General features: G+C 33.2%; 1 protein-coding gene across 2 annotated transcripts; it reads left to right on the forward strand.

Moving 5' to 3' along the window:
- Positions 1-4,745: 4,745 nt before the first annotated feature.
- On the forward strand, positions 4,746-12,003 carry LOC132112385 (L-threonine 3-dehydrogenase, mitochondrial-like). Of its 2 annotated transcripts, XR_009424937.1 has the most exons (10): positions 4,746-4,869; positions 6,485-6,659; positions 6,894-6,936; positions 7,200-7,270; positions 8,804-8,953; positions 9,038-9,210; positions 9,461-9,551; positions 10,371-10,640; positions 11,208-11,336; positions 11,568-11,704. XR_009424937.1 is itself a non-coding variant. In XM_059519839.1 (9 exons), exons 2-9 carry the CDS (start codon positions 6,494-6,496, stop codon positions 11,705-11,707), a joined length of 1,104 nt encoding a protein of 367 aa, XP_059375822.1. In that variant the 5' UTR covers positions 4,746-4,869; positions 6,485-6,493; the 3' UTR covers positions 11,708-12,003. The 2 variants fall into 2 exon arrangements, 1 of the variants encoding a protein (XP_059375822.1); XM_059519839.1 differs by lacking the exon at positions 11,208-11,336 and having other exon boundaries at positions 11,568-12,003.
- Positions 12,004-13,277: the final 1,274 nt, after the last annotated feature.

Consider the following 13,277-nt stretch of genomic DNA (forward strand, 5'->3'; position numbering starts at 1 on the left):
TGGGGCTCATGAATAATTTACCAGTTAAAAGTCTTGACACGTCTTGACACGATTTTCACATTTCACAATAATAGTTGGAAATATCGTGTAAATACATAAGATGTACTATACTAAGTGTACTATACGAAGATATTTTGTATATTAAAAATATGTATAAAACGTATATATGTGTGTGTGTGAGTGTGTGAGAGAGAGTGAGTGAGTGAGTAAGTGTGTGTGTGTGTGTGTGTAGAGAGAGAGAGGTGTGAATATATTTATATACTTTATATATTTTAAAACAATATAAATGAATACATAAAATCAGTTTTTATCAATTGTATGAATATTTCTCACTCTGATCATTTTTTTTTAATTTGATATATGATTATTATTTCTGTACACAAACTTTAAAGTTTTTTAACTGAACAAACAAACAAATAATTAAATGGACAGGCAAACAAGCAAACACATAAATAAATCACTATTATTGTAAAGGAAAAACCATACATTTTATTTGCAACACTTTTATAAACACAAATGTTTTTTTTTTCAAAGTAAAATTTCTGTATATATGTTTAAAGGTTAAATATATAAATATTTCCCCCATTGCTGTCCAAGAAAAATCATACTTTCATAAACAACGAATATTTCTCAATGTGGGTTTGATTATGAAAGTCCATTTCTGTACACAAACCTTCTGACTACAAAATAAATACATAAATTCCACCCTTAAATTGTTTTTAATATAACATTTATTTATTTATTTAAATGTATATCTGTAAAAAAAAAGATTATAAAAATATTTCCACCAATATTGTCCAGAAAAAAAAACGCAGTTTAACAAGTTGACTTTTTATGATATTGGAAACCTGCCATTGTTATTGGGTTTTCTGCAGAATTTAAACAGCAAAACATTCATGAATTTATTTATTTGAAAACACATGTATTATTGCTCAATTCATATTTAAACCGGTTATTATGTTAAAGGAAAAATGCTGGGAAAAGAAACTCCTTGAACACAGTCTGTGAGCTCCACTTCAGTTGCTTTCAGCACAACGGGAATTTCCTAGATTAGCAGAGCACAAGCAAAACCCTCTGTCACAGGAATATGACAAAAGCCCCCATCTTTAGTTCCGTCCCAGTGGAGAGAGTCCAAATCTTCAAACAGACACTGCGCCGCATCTGACAGAGATACTGTGAGGCTTAACCGCTCTGAGCTAATTAAACTGTCATGATAAAACCAGAAGAGTAGTTGAAACCTCATTTTCAGTAACAGGGAAAAAATGCCCAAAAGACTCTGAATGCGTGCATTATTAAACCATAAAAAAGAAGAAGATGATGATGAAGAAGAAAATACCTTATTTATTTAAAATCAACAAAGATGCTTTTTTTTCATTTGCTGCGGGTTTTTATTTATTTAATGAATAAAACTATATTGTTAAAGGGGTCATTGAAGGCAAAATTCACAAACAGTTGTTTGAACATAAATGTGTGTTGGAAGTGTGTGTACACATCCATCCTACAATGATTCAAAATCAACCCCGATCAAGTCCGAGAGCTTCAAAAAATTCTAACTGAGCCTCTGATGTCACATGGACTACTTTGAAGATGTTTTTTTTACCTTTCTGGACATGGACAGTATACCGTACACACAGCTTCAATGGAGGACTGAGAGCTCTCGGACTAAATCTAAAATATTTTAAACTGTGTTCTGAAGATGAACGGAGGTCTCACGGGTTTGGAACGACATGAGGGTGAGTTATTAATGACATAATTTTCATTTTTTGGTGAAATATCCCTTTAAGTGAGTGGAATTCACTGCTGTAAATATATACCTTTTCCTCAATTACAAGCCAGTGCTCCATTTGAATAATTTTGATATTTCAAGGTACAAAACATAAAGTTGCCTTAAATACATTTTGAGTAAAATGTTTTAACTAGATTTACATTCCAATTAAATGATGATCTAAAAAGAGATTAAAATTTGTATGTGTAATTAGTTCCAGTTCATTCATCACTTTGCAAATGTAAGATCAAGTCAAAAGTATTGCATGTTGCTGTAGTGGACACTTTGAACTCTGGCTGTTTTATTTTAAAAAAATTTGCATAAAAGAATAAATATAAAACTGAAAATAGGTATAGAGAAGGAATGACTGATACAAAACTGTTCAGAGTGTCCAGCATCATTCTTCCTGACTGCAAAAGCAAAACCCATTTACACAAAATATGATTTGAAAAGCACATATGCTTCCCTGTTCAGAAGAGTGACTATTCTCTGCAGCATGCTTGAGAACAGCTACTAAATACAAAAGCACAAGGGCATGACATTTTTATGAAAGCTAATGTTGCGACTGTAGGGGCAGTGAATACTACAAGTGAGATAATTGCCTGCAGATCCCGTGGAGTTCTGGGATGCTTATGTGCTGCTATTGAAGCAGACAATAAATGTATTTCCTGCATGACTGCTGCACACACAAATGCTCGGTGACAGTTCCGCTAGTGTGCCCTAGTTGGCCACCAGATGTCACTGTTGTTGTTGGTGCTACAGTATATGCTCTCCTGTCTATTGTCTGACCCCACCCTTCTTGTTATCTCATTATTGTTTCAGTTTCTCCACCTTTTTCTCCCTCGTTTGTCTCCCTATTTATTCTCCTGGTGTCTGCAATACTATGCTGATCCATTGTTTGTTTGTACCTGTCCTGTCCCGTCCCGTCCCGTCCCTCGGGGTAGTAGTGATGGGCAAATAAAGCCTCATGAAGCGATGAGGCTTTCCTGACTGTTTCAGGAAAAGATTCAAAGCTTTGCAAGTGTCAAAAACAGCGTCTTCTGGTGTTTAATAAAAAATAGTAGCCAAAAGCCTGTGAAAGACACTCTGTGGGTTGAAGAACGGACCACAAATTCCACAAATTAGTGTTATGTGCACAAATAAAAGTCTAACAGTGTGTGTGTGTGTGTGTGTGTGTGTGTGTGTGTGGGGGTGTTTGAATTTCTCTCTCTGATAAAATAATTGGTAAATTATTGTGGTGTTAAATGCCATATGAATATTAATATGATGTAATATAAGAATATTGTACACATATAAGAACTGCATATGCCAAATATGATTTTTTTTCTGAAATAAAGTTTATTCTTCATATTACTTGAATGACTGGGTATTTTAAAATGTAATTGAATAAGTCTGTTGTTGTTGTTGTTTTTGTTGATCATTTAAAGGCCATTTCTCCCTGCATTTGAGTCATGGCCTCATCTCTACCCGCAAACCTGACACTCATGCCGTGAAAGACACACCGTTGATTCAGTATGCTCAAGACATGCAGCATGGCCACTAACATAAGACTGCTGTGTCAAAGATTCTTTGGACTTAAGCCAGACATTGCCTAAATCCTAAACCCAACCTTCTTTACAACTGCAATCAATGATTCTTGAAAGATGGACTAAAGTTTATAAATAATTAAAATATTCACACACTGTATAGATATGAACGATATATATGTGGTAAATATTTTTAATTAGCATTTCTTTCCTCATTTAAAATAAGTATATATTAAAATATAATTATTTTTTTATATATAATTTAATAAAATATTATTTAAATATCATATATATATATATATATATATATACATATGATGTAATATTTTTATTCAAAATTTTTAGCTTTTTTTTTTTTGGTGTGCCATTAGTTTTTTTTTATAGTTTATATATATGTATATATATATACATATATATATATATATATATATATATATATTTTTTTTTTTTTTTTTTGGTGGAAAAATGAGGAATGTGACTCATGAAAATTCCCACAAGCCTGATTGGGTGCTAAATGTCATGCAGGTGTGGGAAAAGTCCTTCGTTAAACAAGCCCTACAAGTCTTCCAGCACATCACGGTGACACACAGTCTATGTTTAAGGGTTCACTGAGTTCAACACTTTATATAAATAAATGAGAATAGATGTTCAGATTCTGTAGTACTCTTGCTTGTTATTTACAAGACAAACAGAGGAAATTTCCACTGGCTCCTTGTGGAAGACATGAAATTGATTCACTTAGACTAAATAAATGGTCTGAACACAATAACCTCTCTGAGTCTGCTGTCTGAGGAGAGGCTAAAATACTATCATCAGTCATTCATAAAGAAGATTATTTGTGTTCATTATTGCTCTGCTTTACATTGTAATGCTGAATTCAAGTACCAAAGTTTATGTATATATATATATATATAGGTCAAGTCCGTTACCAGATTATTAACAGTCTATGTAGATAGCAGGGAAACATCATCTCAGTCATTTGAGTAAGAAATAAAATGTGACATATTCATCATAATAGAGCTGAAATAAAGACACACGCAATTTATAATGTTGCAAGATAAAGAAAACCCATTTATCTTTATTTTTTTATTTTTATAACTGATCTCATAAAATATGTTGTTTAAAATATGGAACTTATGAACTAATTATAATAAATGATGAATGCAGATCATATCAAAGCAAGTGAAAAGTTGTTGTTTTTTTGTATCTTTCTCAAAAATAAACTTCACTTCCTTTGACTTTATAATTTTTTAATGTTGTATTAAATTACATTTGAGTCTGTCTCTAAAAGTTGAGGCCACTATAATAACAAAACGAAACTAATTTACTATGTAAACATTGAATATAACGTAAAGTGGGCGTGACTCGGGTTGACTGACCAATCACAGCAGAGAGCGGATCTCGCTCCCTGTAGAGACCTGTAGCTGATGCAATACTGATGGTCAAAGAAGAACTGATGGTCAGTCCCGTCAAAGACATTTACACCTGATCCTCTGTAACTCATATGCAGTTGCATAAGTAAGCGCATACAGGTCATTTAGCTGTTTCTTTCCCCCTTTTATTCTAGACATTTGGGCGGTGAGTAAATCAATATTCTCTCATCTATGTTGTCAGCACTTTATAGGATATTTCTGAATGAATGACATGATAGTCTGCAGGAATGTTTCACTGTAACAGCGCGTGTATCCGGAGCCTTTGATATTCCCGCCGCCGCCGAACTGACACACTGTAACAGATTCCAGAAGAATCTGTCCGGGGATTTAAAGCATTTCCAAAGTGAGGATCTTGCTCGACAGCCAGCCACTAGTGCTGTGACCGAGAGAGTCACCGTTGACCTTCATGCAGCTCAGTTCAGTTTAATGTGTCTTTTAAACAAGCTGTTTCAGATTCAGATAAGACTAGAAAGTAAGTAATGCGACTTTATAAGCGCTGATGTTTTAAACTACGTGTTGTGGTAGTAATACACCGAGAGGAGCTTATAAACCTTGGTCTTATGTTTCTATTAAAGTGTTATAGCCTTGAACAGAAGCTGGCAGCAGCGGGGTTTCTTCAGAGAAGAGATTTGAGCTTTTTGACTTATATGGAGGCCACATTATAACTTGTAAAATTTAGAAGTAAGATATTTAATTAAGATATTTAAGTTTAGCATGTGCAGGATGATGATGCATCAGCCAATGTGCTACTAGGAGAAATAAACAGAAATATTTAGTCATTTAGTTTTCATTGCACAAAATGTAAAATTGTTTAAAGTCAAAGAGGTCATCTTACCCATTACTTTAGATTCTATTAATATGTATATTATATTAAATGCAATAAAGTGTCAAATACTGAATCAGCTCTTCTATTCAAATTGTATTTTGACAGTTTAATCGAATAACTGATTACGGACTAAACAGAATCCCAGTAAAAGAGATTCAGTTGAAAGGTAAATAATTCTATGATTTACAGGCATATGAATATTTAGTTAATTGCTCATATTTTAATTTAAGATGTGTCAGTAAACTGATTGATTTCACTCAGTTGTCCTATAGGACTTAATGAAAAGTAAAGATGTCTTAGACGTACATCTAATTCTTTAAAATATTGAATAATAGCTCCATTAACTGTAATAAGTAGTTCATTTAAGTACATTTAAAATAGTAAATTGGCGCTCTGGGTCCATTCTGTGTCAATTCTGGCCCACTAAGTTAATATTTTCACTTCAAAATGAAAACTATAAACTAAATATTATTGTGTCCACAAATCTCTCATTAACAAATAGACACAAAACATAATACATTGTCATAGACCATTAGCCTTTTTTCCCAGCACACAAACGTAATACAGAAGTATTATTTCTGGATGTGCATTTCTGTGTATCTGCCTTATTTTGCAATGTGTAAGTTTGCTATTTTCTGCATGTCAGAGACTCCATATTCATTAATATAGAGGAATAGCAGAGTGCAGCAAATAACAAAAGCATCTGTGCTACAGACCAGTGTGTTTATGATAATGATAATGAATTAAAGTCATTATAAAACACACCAGTTTGCAATATCAAGCAGCATAATGGACTGTTATTGTACAGTTAAAACAACTTGAAGTGAATGGACCCGGAAGCCGCACACATTCAATCTTAGAAAAAGCAGCAGCGCTCTTAGATTAAAAATAAGGTGGATGATGATGCTCTTTATTCATCTCTCTGTGTTGACAGTAGTAGAAGATGTCCTGTATGAGAGCTGTGAGAGGTCTGGCACTCGCCGGTGACTTTCAGTCTCTCGCTGTTTTATCTCGCCGTGTCAGTTTCTCTCCGCGCCAAGTCGCATCGGATGCCAGTTTTCACTCGGTGTCCTTCTCTGAATCTGATCATCCCAGAGTTCTCATTACCGGTATGAGAGCAGGAGACAAGTGATTGCTTTTGTAATGCACCGTTTATTGTGTAATCCTATTTATAAAGATTGTCTTTTTGTAATGATGCTTTGAGGCCTAAATGGGTGTTATATAAACCTTTAGATGCCATGTTTCCCTGGTTACCACATTCTGAAGCATGAAACATAGTCTCCATGGCAACACATCACTGATGATGAGATTTAATCATATTTTCTGCCTGTTTTTTATTTCAGGAGGTCTGGGTCAGCTGGGAGTAGGGCTCACCAAACTGCTCAGGTGAAACTGAAGCACTTTCAGATGATTTTAGAACTTCAGATTGATGACCCCGCCCCCATGACATTTTAACCAACCAGGTGTCACCATGTGAAAGGCAGATAGGCAGGGGCTGTTTCTGATTGGCTTAGAAAGTGCAGAGACTCTTTGTTAGCTGACTACAGAATCTAGGGTTGTCATAGAAATAGCTGTCAGGCTATAAGGAATTTTTATGCATGACATTACAGAGAAAAATAATCTTGTTTATTTCCCTTTTTATTTACAAGGAAGCAGTTTGGAAAATATAATGTAATTCTGTCTGATATCAGGAAACCTCCAGCTCATGTTTACCAAAGCGGTGAGTGTCAGTATATTCACACAGTGAGCAACGTCCTAGAAACTGAAACATTTCACAGTTCTTCTCCAAAAGTGATGTATGTATATGTAGAATTAATTAATAATATATTGATCTATATTTTAAATTGAAATATATTTTATTTGTAGAATATTTACTAACATAGGTCTCTGTAAATGTGAATATTTCAATAAAATATATAATAAAATAAAATTACAAAAAAATAAATAATACTGTTTATAATGTATAAACAGTGATACAACTCTTTCTGTATTTATATATATATATATATATATATATATATATATATATATATATATATATATATATATATATATATTATTATATATTATTATTATATACAGTACAGACCAAAAGTTCGGACACACCTTCTCATTCAAAGAGTTTTCTTTATTTCCATGACTATGAAAATTGTAGATTCACACTGAAGGCATCAAAACTATGAATTAACACATGTGGAATTATATACATAACAAAAAAGTGTGAAACAACTGAAAATATGTCATATTGTAGGTTCTTCAAAGTAGCCACCTTTTGCTTTGATTACTGCTTTGCACACTCTTGGCATTCTCTTGATGAGCTTCAAGAGGTAGTCACCTGAAATGGTCTTCCAACAGTCTTGAAGGAGTTCCCCGAGAGATGCTTAGCACTTGTTGGCCCTTTTGCCTTCTGTCTGCGGTCCAGCTCACCCCTAAACCATCTGGATTGGGTTCAGGTCCGGTGACTGTGGAGGCCAGGTCATCTGGCGCAGCACCCCATCACTCTCCTTCTTGGTCAAATAGCCCCTGATGCCTTCAGTGTGAATCTACAATTTTCATAGTCATGAAAATAAAGAAAACTCTTTGAATGAGAAGGTGTGTCCAAACTTTTGGTCTGTACTGTATATACCTTACTTTTATGTACCTTTATTTATTGAAAAGAAGTGTCAGTATATGCACATCTTAGTCACAATTCTTCTACAAATGTGATATATGCACATGTATGAGTTCATAAATATAAACTGATCTGCATTTTGAATTTAAATAGATTTTATTTTTTATATATATATATATATATATTACATTAATCTATGCATATGTAGATGAATATTTCATATTTGAAATATATAATAAAATTTGCAACAATAAATACAAATGATTTTTAATAAATACAAATATTTAAATGCCTGTTATCAAAAATTTATTTCATTATTCTACTTTTTTAATTATTTATATTTATTTTTGTCATTTACTTTAACAAATGTTTATTTGTTCTATTCGCTTGTGGTGTGACATTTTAGTCATAATTCTTCTCCAAAAATGTTGTATGTACAAGAAACTATGTAGATTAGTTTCAAATTAGGTGTATATTGAGTATATTGATCTATATTTTAAATTTGAACGTATTTTACTTTTAGAATATTTATATACTATTTATATAAACAACACACATTATAAATGTTAATAATTTATATGCATATTATTTATATTTAATTTTATTGATTTATTTTGGACTTATTTAGAATTTTCTTCTCAGGTCCCTTTATATATTCGGACATTTTGGACTACAAGAACTTGCATGAGATTGTTGTAAACAACCGCATCTCCTGGTTGATACACTACAGCGCCATACTGAGTGCAGACGGAGAGGCCAAAGTGTCCCTCACTCGTGATGTCAACATCACTGGTTAGTCACCGGGGCCAGTCATCTTCAGCCTCTTTTCAGTCCTAAGGTACACTGATGTTTCTTTTCTTCTTTTCTCATTTTTAGGGTTGCACAATGTTCTTGATGTCGCAGTAGAACATGGGCTCCGTCTCTTCATCCCCAGCTCTATTGGAGCCTTTGGCCCCATGTCCCCTCATAACCCAACCCCGGATCTGTGCATCCAGCGCCCACAAACCATTTACGGAGTGTCCAAGGTTCACGCAGAGTTAATGGGAGAGGTCAGCATGCTTTTGAGAGAACACCTGCTAATACTGAACCTTTGATGAGACTTTAATTTTAGCATTATATTAAATGAAAAAAAGAGAATAGAAGTCTGATACAGTATGTACCAGGAGGAAATATATCTACAAATATGTCAAACTTATCTTAATGCGTATTAATGTTTCTAGCTTTGTTTTACCTCATCGCCGTGCATCACCTTTGTGATGCATTATTCAAGGCTTTACATTTCTGTGTTGTGTATTACAGTATTACCATCACAGGTATGGTCTTGACTTCCGCTGTCTCAGATACCCTGGAATCATTTCTGCAGACTGTCAACCCGGTGGAGGAACTACAGGTAAACTGAAAGAAAACTGAATGCATTAGATATAAAAAACTAGTAATAAAAATTAAATTAGAGAATGTTGCCATGTTCTTATTGTCAACTAAAACTATTAAATAATTAAATTAAATAAAGCTGAAATAAAATAGAAATATTAGAAAACTAAAAATGTTGCCTTGTGGTTTTGGAAACGAAAGTTATTAAAATTTGAATAAAGCTTAAACTATTAGATGAAACACTTGATCTTAGAACATTTGAAAATGTTGCTGTGCGTTGTTATTGTTAAGTATTAAAAATTGAAATTAAGCTTAAAATGTAAAAAAAAAAAGTTGAAAAAAACATGTAAGCTTAAAATCTGAAAATAGCTTAAATTAAATAGAAATATTAGATGAAAAACATAAAAAATGAAAGAAAACAGAAATGTAGCCATGTGTTGTTATTGTAAACTAAAAGTATTCCAAAGTAAAATAAAACTGAAATAAAATATTAGATGAAAAATTTAAAATGTAAAACAAAATGATAAATGTTGCCTTGTTATTGTAAAATAAGAGTATTAAACATTTACATAAAGCTGAAATAAATTTGCTAATTTTCGATGAAAAACCCCAAACTTAAATAAATTTAAAGAAAATGTTTCCTTGACAACAACTGTAATAAAAATAAAAATAAATAGAAAAAATCTAATAAAAGTACACAGTTGAAGCACTAAATGAAAACTGAAAATCTATATGGCAAAATATGAATATCTTCTATAATACTAAATCATACTTAAACATCTGTGTTAATGCATCTGTGTAAACTTTTGCTTCCATTTTTTTACATCTCTTCTATAAGACTATGCTGTTCAGATCTTCCATGATGCTGTGAAAACGGGTAACTGTGTGTGCAATCTGAGGCCGGACACGAGACTCCCCATGATGTTCATCGATGATTGTCTGAGAGCCACGCTGGAGGTTCTGGAAGCTCCTGCTGAGGCGCTGTCCATGCGAACATACAACATCAGCGCTATGAGCTTCACTCCAGAGGAGCTGGTACAAGAAATCAGGAGGCACCTGCCAGACCTGCAGGTCACCTACGAGACTGACCCAGTGCGACAAGCCATTGGTGAGAGTCACACACATCTGTCATCGGCCATCCAAGATGTAGATGAGTTTGTTTCTTCATCAGATTTGGAGAAATGTTGCATTACAGACACTCTGCGGTGAACGGGTGCCATCAGAACGAGAGTCCAAACAGCTGATTAAAACATTACAATAATCCACAAGTAATCCACAGGACTCTAGTCCGTCAATTAATGTCTTGTGAAGAGAAAGGCTGCATGTTTGCATGTTTATAAGAAACAAAGCAATCATTGAGGCATTTTGACTTCAAACAATTGCTTCCAGCTAAAATATACAGTAAGTCAGTAATCCATAATATTGCTTTTAGTGAAAAAGTCATATGGTCTGAATCAGGAGAGAAATATGCGCAGATCAAGTACTTTTAAAAAGATAAAACAGCTCTAAACAAATATGCTGGTGGATTTTTATGTGAGAAGACAACAGTGGATGAACTTTCTCACTGGATGAAGCGTTATTATGGAATATGGACTCATACTTTAGCCGGAAACAATGGTTTACATTTTAAAATGTCTTAATGGTTTGTTAATTTATTTTAAATTCAAACATGCAGCTCTTCATTTCACAAGACATTAACTGATGGACTGGGATGGTGTGGATTACTTGTGGATTATTGTGATGATTTTATCAGCCATGTGGACTCTCGTTCTGACGGCACCCATTCACTTCAGAAGATCCATTGGTAAGAAAATGATGTATTGTACGCAATTGCAATGTATTCTGATCATGCATCGCATAGTTTTTGGTGGATATGCAATGCAATGCAATGCAAAATATATATTTAATATATTTATTATATATATATATATATATATATATATATATATATATATATATATATATATATATATATATTTTTTTTTTTTTTTTTTTTTTTTATCATTCCAAATAGTTTCTGTGTTATTTCTTCTAGCTGACAGCTGGCCAATGGTCTTTGACGACAGCAATGCCCGCAGTGACTGGGGCTGGAAACACAACTATGGTTTGCCAGAGCTGGTTCAGACGATGCTCAACTTAACTGGCTCAAACTTCAGAATGCTTCAAGGCAACTGAACATCATCTGTCATCAAGTGTCTGAGTTTATCTGAGGTGTTTGGGTCCTAATGGAACGAATGGCAATTGGGCTTTGCAGTATACTATGTAACACACTGAGTTTATGAAGGTCAAACTTTCTTCATTTTTCCATATGTAGCACATATTTGCACACTTTTCCTGGTGAAGTAAACCAAACATTTACAGGGTTATTTATATCCTTATTCTCTTCAATCCTCTTAATAACCTCCCTGATTTTATATTATTTAAGCCTAAATTTGTTTTGTGGAATCTTTGTTCTTTAGCAATCAGTTTAATTTAGTTTTTTATCAGTGAATTTAGTAAATTCTGAGCTATGGGTTATTTTTTCTGATAGAATAATTTACACTATACTGTTCAAACGTTTGGGGTGAGAAGGATTTTTTTAATTTTGAAAGAAATTAATTTTATCGTGACAGTGAAGACTGGTGTAATGATGCTGAAAATTTAGCTTTACCATCACAGAAATAAAAATAAATTTTAAAATGCAGTACAAAAGACCAAATATTATATTTAAATTGAATATAATATTTGGTCTCACTTAAGGTCCAATTCTATGCATTAACAAACAATGAACTATGACTTTTGTCTCAATAAACTCCTAATTCCTAATAAACTCCTGGTCTTGCAGAATATGTGTTTTATAAGTACTAATAAACAGTCAATATGTTAATATTAGGCATGTTAATAAGCAACTAGTTAAAGGTGAAATTTGGTAGCTATACTGAAGTGTTACCTAATATTTCACATTATTACTGTTTTTAATATATATTTTTAACAAATAATTTCAGACTAATTTCAAAAGTATACAAATCTTACAGACTCTTGAATGGTAGTGGTGTTTAAAAGATTTTATGGAAGAAATGCAATATCCTAGTATAAAACAACAATCCTAAATATGGTGCTATTGCTGAAAGGTGTTAGTTTCGTTCTCGTTTTCGTTATTAGCCTCTTTTGGTTTTATTACAATAATCTAATAACCTCATCACCTCCACCTTCAATACCACGACTTAGGTGCCCTTGAGCAAGGCATCGAACCCCCAACTGGTCCCCGGGCGCCGCAGCATAAATGGCTGCCCACTGCTCCGGGTGTGTGTTCACAGTGTGTGTGTGTGTTCACTGCTCTGTGTGTGTGCACTTCAGATGGGTTAAATGCAGAGCACAAATTCTGAGTATGGGTCACCATACTTGGCTGAATGTCACTTCACTTTCACTTTCACTTTCATGGTGCTTACAGTGTATCTGGATTAGATTTGTGTTTGTACTTGAGAGAACATGTGATGTAATTATAAAGACTTGACCTATGTAACTCCACAATATATATTTCTGTATCTTTGATTTTTGGTTAGTTGTTAATGTAATGCCAGCAAAAGATTATTGAATACATTTTTAACAGTCATTTGAGAATCAGCGTCTTCCTCATTTAATGCAATCTTAAAGGAATAGTTCAGAGTTCCCCCATAAATGTAAATTATGTCATTATTTACAAACCGGATTTTTTTGCTTCTTACTTCAGAAACTATGATTTTTTTATTATTATTATTATTATTTT

This window comes from Carassius carassius, chromosome 32 (genome assembly GCF_963082965.1).
Source record: "Carassius carassius chromosome 32, fCarCar2.1, whole genome shotgun sequence".
NCBI lineage: Eukaryota > Metazoa > Chordata > Actinopteri > Cypriniformes > Cyprinidae > Carassius > Carassius carassius.

Coding starts and splice junctions, on each gene's coding strand:
- LOC132112385 (XM_059519839.1), top strand. CDS start 6,494: ATGTCCTGTATGAGAGCTGTGAGAGGTCTGGCACTCGCCGGTGACTTT. Junction 9,552..10,370: donor ACCCGGTGGAGGAACTACAG/GTAAACTGAAAG, acceptor CTCTTCTATAAG/ACTATGCTGTTCAGATCTTC. Junction 10,641..11,567: donor CCCAGTGCGACAAGCCATTG/GTGAGAGTCACA, acceptor TATTTCTTCTAG/CTGACAGCTGGCCAATGGTC.